This window comes from Schistocerca nitens, chromosome 1 (assembly GCF_023898315.1).
Source record: "Schistocerca nitens isolate TAMUIC-IGC-003100 chromosome 1, iqSchNite1.1, whole genome shotgun sequence".
NCBI lineage: Eukaryota > Metazoa > Arthropoda > Insecta > Orthoptera > Acrididae > Schistocerca > Schistocerca nitens.
In genome coordinates this window covers 468424350-468442295 of record NC_064614.1, presented here as the reverse complement: position 1 = coordinate 468442295, position 17946 = coordinate 468424350, and the positions used below count along the sequence as shown (strand labels likewise).

The 17946-nt window shown below is 41.8% G+C and overlaps 1 protein-coding gene across 2 annotated transcripts in view; it reads left to right on the top strand.

Moving 5' to 3' along the window:
* LOC126236015 (fibulin-1-like) overlaps nt 1–17946 on the top strand; it is a 45597-nt gene that overhangs the window by 8347 nt on the left and 19304 nt on the right. Inside the window, exon 2 of one of the 2 annotated variants that reach the window (XM_049945040.1) lies at nt 11941–12155. In XM_049945040.1, coding sequence (XP_049800997.1) covers nt 11941–12155 — 215 coding nt within the window. Of the gene's footprint in view, nt 1–11940; nt 12180–17946 lie in introns of both variants that reach the window. The other variant, XM_049945030.1, reaches the window with a different exon arrangement.

Genomic DNA, 17946 nt, shown 5'->3' with positions numbered 1-17946 from the left:
TCATGCCCGCTATCCCGGACACCCTACTACAACTCTTCAATGCTTCCAATATCTTAACTCCACGATAGTATGAATCGTTTACATTACCTACACCGAAGTTGCCATGCTATAAACGAAACGTCAGCGGCACTTAGTGACCTTTAAAAACCCTTTTCGGTGAATTGACTGGCTTTGACTCTACTGAATTACAACTGAGGATCAAAAATGGCACATCGGTACATCGAATATAACCATCATGCGAAAAATATTATTAATATCTTACTACAGTAGAAGTTCAAAAGGTGGTGTTGTTTCAAAAAACTGCTTAGAATTACTTACGAGAAGACGGATAAAGAGCGTGCCTATATTTATTCCAGACTACCACAATTGTGCACTTGTTGTCGTACCGCCTTCAGGTACTTGTAAATAACTGAGACAATGGTGGTTGTTCTAGTCTTACGGATTATGGCCATGGCGCTTTTCCTCTGGGACTATATAATAGCCAGCGCAGAATATAAGTACTCCTAACTTCCATTGTAACGGACAAAAGATGGACGGAGAGGATCTCGGCCTTGTGCTTCAATAAGCTCACAGTTCTCGGTACGGCTATTTCTCGCTGTTTCGCGGAACACAAGTTCATTCAAGTATGTGCCAACAACACTAACTTCTAAGAGATGAATTCGACTTTAGATAGCACAGAGAAACAAGTATTTTTACCTTGGGATCAGGATAAAAAGTAATTATTATATTTTTTAACGGAAACTCTTCCATTTGCGAGTTCCGCGTGGAAATTTTTATTAGTTAAAACTGTAAGAACGTGAGGCTGTAACTCCGCTAATACGTGCTGCAATGACACGTCCTATTAGTGCATTGTTTTTCGTTGTATCATAGCACGTACACTACTAGCGACAGAAAATATGTTTCGAATCCGATTTATTCATCTATCTACATCTGCGCACCTAACGGTGTGTGGCGGAGGGTACTTCTAGTACGACTAACTGTATCCAGTTCTACGTTCTACTCGCATATGGGGTTTAGGCATAATGACTCACAGTAAATCCACTGTATTAGTTTTAATTTCTCGTATTTTCTCGTCTTGGTCATTTTGTGAGGTGTATGTGGGAGAAAGTAATACGTTTCTCTACTCTTCCAGGAAAGTGCTCACTCAGAATTTCGATAGTTAACCTCTCCATAATGCACAACGTCTACACTGGAGTTCGTTGAGTATCTCATCGTGTTGACAACGTCTATTACTTCAGTCAGGGTTAATGTTATGAAACGTTCGGAACTTAGAAATGTTTTCTAAAATACGATATTTGAAGATACTATACTGAAAATATGGATACCCCCCACTCCCCACACACGCATACAAGTACATACGCCCGTGCGCGCCAACGCAAGTACATACATACACACACACACACACACACACACACACAGATAGACAAAAACATACCCACTGTATAACCTTAAACTTGCTAAAAATTTATGGTAGTTTGTGACTAAAGCCGGTGAATGATATTGCGATTAGGTTTTTTGTAACCGAATACTTAATCGGAGACAATAATTATTATACCATGACGCGTCAGTTGGAATAGAGGTATAATTCACAGGACTACTAATGTGACTGAGGCATCACAAGAAAACTAAAGCAACTGACAGTTTGAATCAGGATCGTCGCCGTAGTCTGTTACGAGCAGATTATTAGTTTAAGTCAGTTAGCTGTCGTCATACTCTGGTATGTTTTCGTATCAGGCCGTTCTAAAGACCAAGAAACAATATTTTATGGTGCTATTCTCCACAGGACAACATTTTCTAAGTATCGCAGAGCAAGTCGCGAAATGAATTTATTTATTTCCCTACTGCAATATCATTTGTTCTCTGAAGATATCTGAACCGTCTCTGAAATGAGTATCAAATCGCCGTCCCAAAATGACATGAAAACCGATATGGAATTTTCAGGCCAACACATTAAGTACTGAAAATGTCATATTTTCTTCGATAGCATTTACAACAAATAGCCACTTATAATTTGCAGGTCAGTTGTGTATGTAATTTTCGAACTGCACATGAAACCATTATCTACAGAGTGTGGTGCTCCATGGCAAAGTATACTCGCGTCATTCGTGACGACCAAATTTTGGTTTTCTTGTCCCTTTAGTCAAATGCGTGGATGGATGCGTTGGCTGAATCACTGTCGGTTTAAGTATCCATGCTATCCCAATTCGAACTTGTACTCCCTCGCTAATGACTTTCTCGTTGAAGTGAACAAAGAACTTCAGTGTATCTCCCTTCTTTTTTGAAACCATCATTTCGAATAGCTTTTGAATTTATTATTTCTGTGTCTTTTATAAGCGTAATGTTTCACATAACATGGTGATGCATGCGAAACTTCACATCATCTGGTTTTGAATTTGTTAATATGCTCCCGATTACATAAGCGCACATAAATAAATGCTTATGATGATTCACTTGGGACAGACAAACAAGAACACTTCAGTATTGCACAAAGAAATTATAGAATTTGACAGCATTTACATAACAGCACTGCGTGACAGTTAGTTTGGAAGCTTGCAGCTAATGTCTCTGAAAGTAATATCTAGAACTCGAAAAGTAATGTATGGTTCTTTTTTTATTTTTCGTTCATCTCGTAAAGAAATAACCGCTGATTTGCACGGATACACTTAATATTTTACTACAGATGGAAACACGCGTTTTCAAGAATAATTAATTTCTAGCTTCCCTGATATTTCTTCTTGGATGACTTTCTTTGCTTATGAACGATTACTGAACATCATTGCACTGGCAGTAAGCACTGATGTAATTCGGGTATCAATCGTGCACGTTTCTTCTAAAACGTACACGGAAATACTAAGATATTTTAGGAAATTATGGTGAATTGAAGAATAATGTTAATTTATCGCCAGCTACAGAGGCGGTAACGCTTCTATGCCCACAGTGAAGGAAGCACCTTATGGATAGAGTTGACGAAAACTGTTAGTTCTTTCAGTACAATGGCATCAAAAAGTATTGTGTGTCGTCAATCTGGAAAAGTAGGCCACCGCTAATTATAAGCATGGTGTTTCTAAATTCTAATCACTAAATTCTAAGACGGGTTGAGGGAACACAGTGACTGAATACCTCTAGAAATTGGTTGCTATTCATACAATCAGCTACCAAGCTTTCTTTAAATTTCCTAGCAGTAAGCTGAATGTAGAAACAGCCTCTAAAGGTAGAGAAGTTAACACGTGTACATGGATCATCGGCACGACGCATCGATAAAATTTGAGACTAGTCAATGTATTAGTTATTTAATATAATTGATATTTTCACGTGTGCGTTTTGACTATAGATGCTTATAGAACGAGTCTTATACGCAGACCTGTGACCACTCTGGTCAACCATCAGTGTCCATCTACAGGCAGCCTCATTATGTGGCACTTATACTGATACGTGCATGGTCGTAAGGAACTGATATTTCTTTTCATGTGGGTAGCTATAGGATGAAAGGAGCTTTCGTGAGTTGCCCACATGCTACGAAGAAACTGGCCGTTTATCCGAAGCATGAACTTGTGGTGTGGACCCAATATAAGGTCGCTACATCTGTTATAGACGGTGATTCTCTACAGGGTAGAAGGCAGCTGAGCTACTTGGGGGACGAACGGCTAGTTTAGCACCCAATGTGGTCTGCACTACACATTTTATGGTAGAATGGCATTTCGGCCTACATATATTGGTGTCGCTGTTGACGCAAAGGGCCGTGCGTCATTTGGAGTATAAGTGACTAGTAGAGGACCATAACTAGTAGCGACTAAGCGAAGGAGTTGCTCCTTCCACCCACTGGAGTAGACTGTTCTGTTAACGTAGCTATGTGATTGAGAATGAAGCACGATTTCCTTACTGGGAATTGGGATCCGCCACTGTAGAATGCTTGTGAGGTACGAGAATTTCAACACCACGCTAAAGAAGAGTGCTTGTACTTCGGACATATTATTTACCTTTTTATGTATTTTTTACTCATCTCATTTATGAATTATTACCTGTTTTATTACTTTTATCACATTTTGACAAATGTTCATACAGTCACTGTGTATTAAATAAGATCCGGTGGTGATGACACTGTTGTGCATCCGTTATCCTAATAACAACACCAATCTCTATATAAGCTGAAGTGACAAAAGCATGGGATACCTCATAATATCGTGAAGAACCTCCTTTTAACCGGCCTAGTGCAGTAACTTGACGTGGCATGGGCTCCTCAAGTCGTTGGAAGACCCTTACAGAAATACTGAGCCATGCTGCCTCAACATCCGTCCGTAATAGCTAAAGTGCTACCAGTGCAGGATTTTGTTCACGAACTGACTTTTCGATTATGTCAATAAACGTTCAGTGGGATTAATGCTGGGTAAAAAAAAAATATGTTGAAATGTGTGTGAAATCTCGTGGGAGTTAATTGCTAAGGTCATCAGTCTCTAAGCTTTAACACTAGTTAACCTAAATTATCCTAATGACAAACACACACACCCATGCCCGAGGGAGGACTCGAACCTCCGCTGGGACCATCCACACAGTCCATGACTACAGCGCCTTAGACCGTAATGCTGGGTGAACTGGAAGGCCAAATCATTCGGTAGAACTGTCCAGAATGTTCTTCAAACCAATCGTGAACAATTGTGGCCCAGTGAAATAGCTCAATGTCGTTCATAAAAATTCCATCGGTGTTTGGGACGTCCACGAATGGTTGCAAATGTTCTCCACGTAGCCGAGCATAACCATTTTCAGTCAGTGACACGTTCGGCTGGGCCAGAGGGCCTTGTCCATTTCGTGTAAACACAGCAAACACCATTATGGACCCGCTGGCAGCTTGCACAGTACCTTGTTGACAACTTCGGGCCATGGCTTGGTGTGGTCTGCACCAATCGTGTCATCGACTCTTACCAACTGAAATCGGGACTCATCTGACCAGGTTAGGATTCTCCAGTCGTTTGGGATACAGACCATATGGCCACGAGCCCAGAATAGGCGCTGCGGGCGATGTCGTGCTGTTAGAAAAGGTACGCGCGTCGGTCATCTGCTACCATAAACCATTAATACCACATATCGGCGGACTGTTCTATCGAATTCATTTGTCATACGTCTCACATCGATTTCTGCGGTTATTTCAAGCAATGTTGCTAGTATGTTAGTACTGACAGCTCTAAGCAAACGCCGCTGTTCTCGGTCGTTAAATGAAGGCCGTCGACCATTGCGTTGACTGTAATGAGAGGTAATGGCTGAAATTTGGCATTTTCGACACGCTTTTAACACTGTGTATCACGGAATACTGGATTCCCTAACTACAGCCGAAATGGAATGGCCCATGTCTCTAACTCCAACTACTATTCCGCGTTCCAAGTTTGTTAATTCCTGTCGTGCGGCCGTAACCACATCGGAGACCTTTTCACACGAATCACCTGAGTCCATATACTACCGTCACCTGCATCTGTTCATATCACTATCCCATGACTTTTGTCAGCTCAGTGTATTTGTGGTAGTAAAGGATGTGTGTAAAACTGCATATACTACTTTCGAAAATTTGGTTCTGTTGCAATCTTAGGATTTTTCCTGTGGCAATATCCTAAACAATGGATATGGAAAACAAATCCGACTCCCAGATATTCGATTTCTACATTGAATGATATGTCCTCCTCATTATTCGTTTGTTGGGCCAAATCACGGTGATTCTAAGTGTAACCTTCGGATGTCTCTGAGCACTATGGGACTTAACATCTGAGGTCATCAGTCCCCTAGAACTTAGAACTAATTAAACCTAACTAACCTAAAGACATCACACACATCCATGCCCGAGGCAGGATTCGAACCTGCGACCGTAGCGGTCGCGCGGTTCCAGACTGAAGCGCCTAGAACCGCTCCTCCACATCGGCCGGCTAACCTTCGGATGGTTGACAGATTACTTTGCTTGAGTACGTGTTGCCCAGTTTTAGATGGTAACATGTATAGCAAGGAAAAATAATTTTGTAATTAAATGTTGATGTACGTTATTGTTTTCCTCTAAGCGTGCTATTGGATATTCCGAATCTGGTCTAGGAAGTAAAAGAGATTTAAAGAACAGATATTTTTACTTATCATTCTCATTTAATTTAACTGCATTATTTTGCACCTGTAAATACATTTCTGCAAAAACAGAAGAGTTTCTACACTCTTTCTCATACATAGATAATTATAATGAAGATTAATATTATTTTCAACGTTAGAGAATAACTAAGGCTACACAGTTATCGTGCGTAAGGCCTTTCGGGTTACACATTTCCAGTTGCAACATCAGTTTTGCTTTTAAAGGATCGAACCATACATGAAACCGCTGAGTGTCGTGTATAGTTTCACCTTACCTTTCGGAACAAGGTATCGTGCATGTACACAATGTAGGCCATATGTAGAACAAATTAAGAAGTACTAACGACGTTTCTATGCTTCTAGTCATGTGTGCTGTTTTCTGATTTCGTATTCTCCAGCAAGGTAATTCTAAGTCATCACGTGACAACAATTTATACCGCAACCAAGACTCGTATGCCACGTCACAGTGGATTAGTGCTGTTTCCATTTGATACTACAGTAAACTTTGTGGAAATAGCATCTCACAGGAAGAACTATCAAAATAAATTCAGACGCTGAAGATATGTAGAACACTGTACCAAAAATAAATGATTTATATTTCAGACGCCTGGATTGTCTGTGGGCTCGACAACTCTCTTTTGATCTTGTGTGATTGAAAAGATGAGTGAGGAACATCAAAATAAGTGGAAAAGGAAAATAAGTGCTGGTTCCACTACGTAGTATAAGTGTGTGAGTACCCGGTGAAATAATTGTTTCCTTGGGAAAGCTTTCTCACATTGCAACACATTTACTTTTGCTTTGAAGGGTTACTCCACTCTTCAGCAGTTTTCTTGTATTCCAATTCGCCAGCATTCACGATCATTGCAGTCTTCCACTTTCAGTCATATGTTCCTCATCGTGACTGGGTCTTGTGTGACGTCCTTAGGTTAGTTAGGTTTAAGTAGTTCTAAGTTCTAGGGGACTGATGACCATAGCTGTTAAGTCCCATAGTGCTCAGAGCCATTTTTTGTTCCTCATCATTTCAATTAATCCCTCTCTCCTTGTTATTCCCGGCCGTCCGCGCTTCTTCATTCCCGGCACCTTCGTCCTTGCTTCCTTCGCCATGCATGTCCATACCATGGAAGAGCATTATTCTCAATTCACTGCATTACTGGTTCTTCCACATCCATTATCTCCCTATTTCCTCATTTCTTCTCCCCTCGGTTCTAGTTAGCCTGGTGCCCTCGTTATTCCATCCATTTCTACTGCTTGTACTAACTATACTTCTTTGCCGCTCCTCCGGGATCAATCCTTCTGAATCGTATATTAGTATTCATTCGACTACTGTTTGTAGAATCCTCTTCTTTGATTCTTTTGATATTATCCAACTCCACAGAACTCTATTTAGCATCGTAATTTCTCCTCTTTCTAGATGGATCCTGCTTTCCACATCTCCTTCACAGATTCCAGAGGTGTGGATAATAGATCTTGTTTAAACTGCTATACTGCTTTAACAGTTCCTTGCGACAGTCCGAAAGCTTTCCATGTTCTCCTACTACTAGGTACTCTGCTTTCCTCATATTTAATCTAAGCAAGCCTCGTTTAAATGCTTCATTTAACTTCTGTATCATGAACTTTACATCCTACCTACTTTATACTACAAAAACTTGATCATCGGAAAATAATGATAGATGGTTCCATTGCTGAGAAAGGAATTCTCTTATATCTGCAAGATTGATTCCACCACTCCATTATATACTGCATATACAGGGTGAGTCACTAACTATTGTCACCATGAATAACTCCGAAAGTGCGATAGGAACTGAAAAGTTTGTAGGACAAAAGTTGCATGGGACAAAGGAGGCCATAATATGACGTTGGTTTTTTGTTGCTAGGTGGGGTCGCTTCAGAGATATGAAGGTCAACTTTGTTTTTTTTTTTTAAATGGGATGCTATAGTCTGTAACTTCTTTTCTGACAGCGGCTATCGAGACGAATCCAATGATGTGTAACAGTAAGGTCTTTGAAGGTCAACGAAGGTCACAAAGGTGGCATAGACGTTCATGCCACCTTTTTAACTTCGTTGACCGTGAAACACGTTACTGTTACACGTCACTAGATTCGCCTCGATAGCCGCTGTCATAAAATAAGCACCAAACTAGCAACAAGAAACCAACGTCATATTGTGGCCCCCATTGCCCCACGCAACATTTGTCCCACAAACTCCTCTGCTACTGTCATTAATGGATTAATAGAAGAGATAGACATGATCCAGCGAAAAGCAGCGCGATTCGTCATGGGGACATTTAGTCAGCGCGAGAGCGTTACGGAGATGCTGAACAAGCTCCAGTGGCGGACACTTCAAGAAAGGCGTTACGCAATACGGAGAGGTTTATTATCGAAATTACGAGAGAGCACATTCCGGGAAGAGATGGGCAACATATTACTACCGCCCACATATATCTCGCGTAATGATCACAACGAAAAGATCCGAGAAATTAGAGCAAATACGGAGACTTACAAGCAGTCGTTCTTCCCACGCACAATTCGTGAATGGAACAGGGAAGGGGGGATCAGATAGTGGTACAATAAGTACCCTCCGCCACACACCGTAAGGTGGCTCGCGGAGTATAGATGTAGATGTAGATGTAGATATTTTCGTAGTTATTCTAGGTGGCAATAGTCACTGACAAACCCTGTATATATATATTGAATAGGGTCAGCGACCTGCAGCACCCCTGTCTAAGCCCTATTGATGTCGGGAATGGTTAAGTCAGCTTTCTCCCTACTTTAACTACTGTGTATGATTGGTGGTATACTCTCCAAATAACGGGTATTTACTGTGCTTCTACACCTATATACTCTGTAGCTTCCCATAGTGCGTTAATGCGTACAGATTTATACGTTTTTTCTAAATCCGTCTCACTTATTAGTCAAAGGCTAAAAATATGATCCATAAAAGATCGTTCAATCCTAAAACCTACCTGGCCTTCTTGCATCTTTCCCTCCATCTTTTTCTTCAACTAGCATGCACTTGGCATTTCTTCTTCTCCTTCTCCCCTTCCCTCCATCCCAATCTGAGTTGATGGTTTATATACAATTCTCACCATTTGAGGAGGCTCATATTTCCAAAATTCTATCACAACTCCGCCCAGTCTACCTGCCCACCCGTGTCTTACCTTTTTCAGCACCTATTTTACTTCTTCCTCTAATAAAGGTTCTACATTACCAAACATGCTGCTTCTGTTGAAGATTTTTTTTCATCTAGTCTCTTCATATTTCTACCACAATTTCTTCACAGTGATTTTTCAACTGTCCAGTACATATAGAATGTTTTGTGGGTGCGGTACTGCTAACCATTATCTTCTTCATCATGCTCCATGCCTTCGCTAACTCCTGTATCTAAACGAATGTTCTTTTTTCCCCATAGGCTTTCCCATGCCTCTTCCTTAAACTTTGTTGTTAATATTTTAGCCCTCTTTTTATATGGCTTGTGTCCATTCCAGTTTTCTTCACTCCCAGAACTAAACGATATTTAATTTGGTTTCTTCTTTTCCTCAACTACCTCAAACAATTCTGTGGTTGTCCATTCAGTTCTTGCCCTTTCCATTCCTAAAGCCTCCTCTGCTGCTTCTTTAATCGAATGTTCCAGAAAATTGTATAGTTCACAGGCACACCAGTCATCCTCCAATGGCCGGCCGTTGTGACCGAAAAAAAAGCGGCTCTAGGCTCTTCAGTCCGGAACCGCTCTGCTGTTACGGTCGCAGGTTCGAATCCCGCCTCGGGTGTGGATGTAAAAACTTAGTTGACGATCTTCTCACATATTCTTCTTGTAGTAGATGTATAATATATTTTGAATTCTGTATAATTGCACTTCCAACATTATCCTCCTTCTCCTTTTGTTTTATCTTGGTTTTGATAGGGAAATCAGTTTTTGAAGTATTTATGCAACGATCGGAGCTACAATCTGTTCCTCATTTTTTCTTACATCTTGTACCTTAATCCCTCTCTGTCTTTGTACTATTACATAATCCTACAATACATTTTAGGTTTGTTGAGGGACGTGCCCATTTATATTAATGAATTTCTTTGTCTGGAGCTGATCATCCGTAACAGTATGCTGCTGAATCCCACAGAAGTTAATCAACCTCTCAATTATCGTTCTCGACATCCTCTCCCATGGTTCTACAGCATCATTATTCCAGCATAGTATTCATATACGACAATAATGCGTCTGTGAAAGCGTAAATGGAACAGGGCTACACGCAGCGACTAGCGTCTGCTGAACCATACAATGTGACTGAAGCACTGGATGAAAGTAACTTTGTTTGCATGGCTCCAAAAAAGAAAGAATATCTCGGCTTACTTTGTTGCCTAGGCGCTAGAGCACAGTGACTTGTGTAGAACCGTTTGTATCGACGGTTCTCAGCTTCAGCTTCGTGTTGGACAATGTCATTACATCAAATTCCATTGCCTAGACACCACAGATACTTCAGACTGCATTGGGAATTTGAACGCCGTCACTGAAGTTCTAAGTGACAAAATTTAGTGTTTTCAGAAGAATGCCGTTTCGACCTACCCTACATTGATGACTGAATACGTGTTAGACCCTAGCGCAAACTGGTAGCTTGATTTGTTTAAGTAACATTGAAGAAAAATTTTAAGTGTGGCGATTTGGACCGCCGTTGGATGCAACGTGTGATGTCATCTGTAAACACAGGGAAACCGATGACCGGTATGTAGGCCAGGGAGCGCTAGATATTAGCGTTCATTCAGGCAACTCTGCATGTCAAACTGCATCAGAAGAATTCGCCGTCGTGTATGGCACGGAACGTATGAGGATTCTTTGGTAACAATACTTCCCTTTTTGCTTCCGTAACGATAGAACATGGTTGTTACGTCTCCTATAAAGACCGTAAATACTACTTATTCCATCATTTTTATTTCTTTATTCTCTCAGCTGTGTTTATTGTTCTACTGAATAAAAGCCGTTGATTTTTAATCTGTAAGGTTCCATTTTCAGGAACAAGGCTGCGGGAATGGATGTACTTCCGTAACGAACATGAGGAAGCTTCTCATTCAGTTATCCGTTCATGTGTCAGTATGGGAATTAATAGGTTTTATTTCCTCCGTAAAGTACCTCTCTGGCCTATAGAATCGTCTCAATTGTTGCCTACTGAACATGTCTAAGTTATGGTTAGTCGGCTATTAATTTACAATGAAGTCATTGTTGATGCTTTGTAGATTTGTACGCAATTTGTGTGGAAGAAGGGTTCCTAGAAAAAAATATTAAGGTACTTCTCGAATTTTGCAATCTCTAACTCGAGCATTTATACTTTCCACATCACTTTGAATTGAACGAGTCTGAGGTAGTATACACATTTCTAATCTGAATAATTTTGTGCTGTCATACAGCTAATATGTGGTATAAAATTAATTTATGTCAAGTGGAAGTTTCTTGGTTGCAATCTTCGCAAACGTTACACAACTTTTGCATGAAACAGTTTCGTTACTTATGGCTTATAGTGCTTTGACTGGTAACGTCTTAGAGTGTGGATGAATAGGAAAAACTCCTACGTACGTCGGTTTTTATTCCATCTACTTGCATCAATGGTGTTGATTTACAGTGTAGTTATAAATCAAAACACTGATGGAAACATGTTCGTTTTGGGCGAACAGAGGCATGTGGACGCAATAACAGAGAGTACTGCACGAAAACTCGGCTGATTAGCGTCACCTGCACAAGTCAATCATTTTAGTTTATTAACTGAATGTTTTCCAGCCATTTTTACAACTTTATTTTAATATGTGTAAGTATTTCAAGAATAATTTCTTAAAATGGTACTATTTACAAACTGATGGGTTTCAGGCAGTGACTGGTGGAGAGATAATTGTTTCGCCCCATCGGAGCTATGCGACGCATACGAGCAACAGAGGATGGATGGTTTGCTGGGTCCTCCAGGAATAAATACAGATCGGAAGCCATGGAAGGACCAGAACACGATGCAGTACGAGTGCCACAGCGTTTATGGACCGAAAAGGAGGGACTGCCTGCTGGCCTCTTCAGGTGCTCCAAGGGAAGATGTATGTCCTCATCAGTTTTCTCAGGTGACCAGCCTACTGGGTGAATATGTTGCAGGTTTATGTTGAATGTATATAAATATTGGAGATACCTAAAGTTTCAGAGTTTTTTCTGTAGGAGAATGCATGTAATATCCTCTTATTGTAAAATCCTTCGTATTTTGTTCTCTAATATACACTGACCAGACAAAAGTCGTACGATAGAGATATACTTACATGCAGATGATGGTAGTGTAGTGTACACAAAGTATAAGAGTCAGTGCATTGACGGAGCTGTCACTTCACTCAGGTGAATCACGTGAAAGGTTTCCGACATCATTATGGGCGCACGACGGCAATTAACAGACTTCGAGCTCGGAAGATAGTTGGAACTAGACGTATGGGAAATTCCATTTCGGAAACCGTTAGGGAAGTCAAGATTCAGACATCCACAGTGTCAAGAGTTTGCCGAGTATACCAAATTTCAGGCATTACCTCTCACCACAGTCAACGCAGAGGCTGATAGCCTCCATTTAACTATGGAGAGCAGTGGCGTTTGCGTAGAGTTGTCAGTACTGACAGGCAAACGACAATGCCAGGAATGACAGCAGAAATGAATGTGCATCGTAATCTTGTGTTAATGGGCTATGGCAACAAACGACCGATGCGGATACCTTTGCTAACAGCACGACATCGCGTGCAGTGTCTCTCCTCTGCTCGTGACCATATCAGTTGGACCATAGGCTACTGGAAAACAGTGACCCAGTCAAATGCGGGCCGATTCAAGTGTGGTGCAGACCCACAAAAAACATGGGGCAAAGCTTTCAACAAGGTATTGTGCAAGCTGGTGATGACTTCATAATGGTGTGGGCTGTGTTTACATGGAATGGACTGGTTCCTCTCGACCAACTGAATCAGTCATTGATTGGAAATGTGTTCGGCTACTTGGAGACCATCTGCAGCCATTCACATTCTTCGTGTTACCAAACAACAATGGAATTTGTATGGGTGACAGTGCACCATGTCACCGGGCCACAGTTGTTCGTGATTGGTTTGAAGAACATTCGGGACAGTTCGAGAGAATGATACGGCCACCCAGGTCGTTCGACATTAATTCCATCGAATATTTATGGGATATTCGAGACGTCAGTTCGTGCACAAAATCCTGCACCGGCAACACGTTCGTAATTATGGACGGCTGTAGAGGCAGTTTCTTTCTTTCGCTACCACCTGTATCCCGCATCATGCGCAGGGTCGGAAGGGTTAAGTATGGATTTGGCATGGTTAATTGCCACCCCATAACCCCCCCCCCCCCTCCCGGGATGAAAATAGTGTACACCAGCTGTCTGCGTCAAGTGTAAATCGTTAAATAGCGTGAACGTTTTACAAACGTCTGCGAGTCGTGTAACTGAGGCGGGACGGGGGGACCAGCCCGGTATTCATCTAGGAGGATGTGGAAAACCGCCTAAAAACCACATTCAGGCTGGTCGTCGTTAATCCGGAGGGCGGATTCGATACAGGGCCGGCGTGCCTACCCGAGTCCAGGAAGCAGCGCGCTAACCCTGTCGGCTACCCTGGCGGGTACGGCTGCAAAGGCAGTATGGCTCAATATTTCTGTATGGGACTTCCAACGACTTGTTAAGTCCTTGCCACATCGAGATACAGCACTACGCTGGACAAAAGGAGGTCCGACACGATATTAGGAGGTATCACATAACTTTTGGCACCTCTGGTATATTTCCGTAAGTGTAGCTTAAATGGAAACATAATGTCTAATTGATTTTGTACAGTACGTATATGTTTCATGCTACAGTTATTTCAGTTTGATGAGCGCTAATTTCATAGTATTCACGAACGAGTGAACTAATTTCACTACCTGTAGGATGTGAGTTAGGCACTGACTTCTTTAAAAATTTATCATTCAGGGGAACATAATGGCGTAAATCACACCAGGAAACTGTCGTATCATTATCTGTGCTGAATTAAAAGTTCTTGAAGTATCGCCTTCCAGCTTCTAAAACAGTCATCCTTTAGGAGACCAATCAAAACAGATTCACTACTCTCGGTTCAGTTTAAGGGACAGAAATTCTCTTAAGAAACAAAATTTGATTAACAATGGAACAAAAACTGCAGAACTGTTGACTGTTTCGAGATGGACCAATATCAAACGTAAAAATAAATTATTTATTACAATAAGGATAAAATAGTACCTTAGAAATGAATTTTCTGACGACTCTGCTATAAAAAGGAAGAAAGAAATGAGTTACAGCCTTTACCTACATAAAAATGTTAGGCCAGGAAACTGTGGTAACTTAATTTCTTCAATACGGTGTGTCTCAATGGCCCTAAAATAGAACTTGTATAATTTGTAACTATCGAGATCGTATTGATTGTGTAAGATGCTGTGCGAATGATTTCAGTTCCAAAAGAAGGAACAAGGAAAAAGAACACTATAATGGAACGAAGATGTACTTTTAATGTAAGCTTTCTCGCTGAAAACGGGCTTCATTTCCAATCACCGGTGGACTATAAAACTGAAAAAGAAACGCGAAATCGTAGACAAAAAAAAAGAATACTAGTGAACATGATGTACATAATACACTACTGGCCATTAAAATTGCTACACCACGAAGATGACGTACTACAGACGCGAAATTTAACCGACAGGAAGAAGATGCTGTGATATGCAAATTATTAGCTTTTCAGAGCATTCACACAAGGTTGGTGCCGGTGGCGACACCTACAACGTGCTGTCATGAGGAAAGTTTCCAACCGATTCATCATATACAAACAGCAGTAGTCCGGCGTGGCCTGGTGAAACATTGTTATGGAGAAATGTATACCATCACGTTTTCGACTTTGATAAAGGTCGGATTGTAGCCTATCGCGATTGCGGTTTATCGTATCGCGACATTGCTGCTCGCGTTGGTCGAGATCGAATGACTGTTAGCAAAATATGGAATCGGTGGGTTCAGGAGGGTAATACGGAACGCCGTGCTGAATCCCAACGGCCTCGTATCACTAGCAGTCGAGATGACAGGCATCTTATCCGCATGGCTGTAACGGATCGTGCAGCCACGTCTCGATCCCTGAGTCCCCAGATGGGGACGTTTGCAAGACGACAACCATTTGCACGAACAATTCGGAGACGTTTGCAGCAGCATTGACTATCAGCTCGGAGACGATGGCTGCGGTTACCCTTGATGCTTCATCACAGACAAGAGCGCCTGCGATGGTGTGCTCAACGACGAACCTGGGTGCACGAATGACAAAACGTCATTTTTTTTTGGATGAATCCAGGTTCTTTTTACAGTATCACGATGGTCGCATCCGTGTTTGGCGTCATCGCAGTTTCCTCACATTGGAAGCGTGTATTCGTCATCGCCATACTGGCGTATCACGCGGCATGATGGTATGGGGTGTCATTGGTTACACGTCTCGGTCACCTCTTGTTCGCATCGACGTCACTTTGAGCAGAGGGACGATACATTTCAGATGTGTTACGAACCGTGGCTCCACTCTTCATTCGATCCCTGCGAAACCCTACATGCACGATCGCATGTTGCAGATCCTGTACGGGCCTTTCTGGACACAGAAAATGTTCGACTGCTGCCCTGGCCAGCACATTCTCCAGATCTCTCACCAACTGAAAACGTCTGTTCAATGGTGGCCGAGCAACTGGCTCGTCACAATACGCCAGTCACTACTATTGATCAACTGTGGTATCGTGTTGATGTTGCATGGGCAGCTGTACCTGTAAACGCCATCCAAGCTCTGTTTGACTCAATGCCCAGGCGTATTAAGGCCGTTATTACGGCCAGAGGTAGTTGTTCTGCGTACTGATTTCTCAGAATCTATGCACCCAACTTGCGCGAAAATGTAATCACATGTCAGTTCTAGTATAATATATTTGTCCAATGAATACCCGTTTATAATCTGCATTTCTTCTTGGTGTAGCAATTTTAATGGCCAGTAGTGTACATTCGTGTGGAGGTGATATTCCTGCGAATAAGATACTTAGAAACAGATAAAACAAATGACAGGAGTGGGTTGCAGGGAAAGAAAACATTTTCTAGCTATTTCTTTTAGTATGATGTAGAACGATGGGAATAAAAGTGGTACACAACGAACGCCAAGACAGAACCCTCGCAAACTGATCTAATATTTTCATCATTGTGGGATATGTTGATTTAAGTTTCGTCCTTTTGTACATTTGTTTTCTGTATTTTCAGTAAAGAAAATAGACATTCCCATAGAAGAAGAATGGTGTGAGTACGTTATAGTTATAGGGTGTGTCTAAAACTACTCCAGTGTTTCAGATGCAGACTGCAACTAATGACGATGCAGACTGCAACTAACGACGTTACGTGTAGCTTATAGCCATCTATAGGATATTGACATGGGTCGAATCACTGCGATCAGGGATACGGCTGCATGATACGACAGATCGCACAGACAGTTAGCTGTCCGTAGTGCAGCGACTGCAGAGCGATTGATAATGAAATGGACAGAACACAACAGCACGGCAAAGCGTGTAAACATGGATGCATCATCCAGAAGGACTAATCCACTAGAAGATCGTAGATCTTTCGGCTGAATTTAATGGACGATAAAAAATGAAATACAGAATGAGATTATTGGAATTAAAATCAATATAACTGCTCTAGATCTCATTTAAGTTGTATATACCCCGAAGGGAAAAAAATTCGGAACATCAAAAAATATTTTATGTAGAGCAATGAAATTTCGAGAATACGTTTGTCTAGGTAATATATACGTGATAAACATTACAAGATCACAGGTTAATGTAAAGACGAGATAAGCCACTGCAAATATGAAAAGCTGGTACATTAATAATCGGTGTAACCGCCAGAGTGTTGAATGCAAATGCGCAAACGTCAATGCATTGTGTCCTACAGGTGCCAGATAGCAGTTTGTGTAAGGAGTTCCATGCCTGTGGCACTTACAGGGACGGTTAATGCTTTTTGTTGATGACTCTGGAGTTGTCCGATGATGCCCCGCATGGGCACGACTGGTGACTAATGTGTAGGTTGAGCAGGGCAAGGCAACACGTCGAGTCTCTATAGAGCATGTTGGGGTATAACAGCGGTATCTGGTCGAGCGTTATCCTATTGGAAAACACCCCTTGGAATAGAATGGACGCTTTCACGACCGGATGTCATTGCTGCTGGTAAACCTTACAGGGTATAAGGTCGTGGTCCACGAGACTGTTCCTGCTGTCATACAAATCGCACCCCTGACCATAACTCCAGGTTTAGGTCTCGTGTGTCTAGTATGCAGATAGGTTGGTTGCAAGCTCTCAGCTGGCCTCCTTCTAACCAGCACACGGCCATCACCGGCACCAAGACAGAACCAGTTTTCATCAGAAAACACAGCAGATATCCACCCTGGCTCCAGTGAACTCTCGCTTGACACGACTAAAGTCTCCAATGGCTGCTGTTTGGGGTCAACGAAATGCACGCTACAGGGCGTCTGGCTCGGAGCTCTCCTTGAAGTAACCAATTTGTTACGGTTCGTTGTGTAACTGTTTTACCAACTGCTGCTCACATTTCTGCTGGGGATGCATTACAATACGACAGAACCGTACGCCGAACACAATAGTCTTCCCTCTCGGTAATGCCAAGTGGCCGTCTGGAGCCGAGTCCTCTTGCTACTATACATTCTCGTGACCACCGTTGCCATCAATCAGGTAAAGTGGCTAAATTTCTTTTAAGTCTTTCTGCAATATCGCAGAAGGGACACCCAGCGTCTCGTACCCTATTACACGACTTCTTTCAAACTGAGTGAGGTGCTG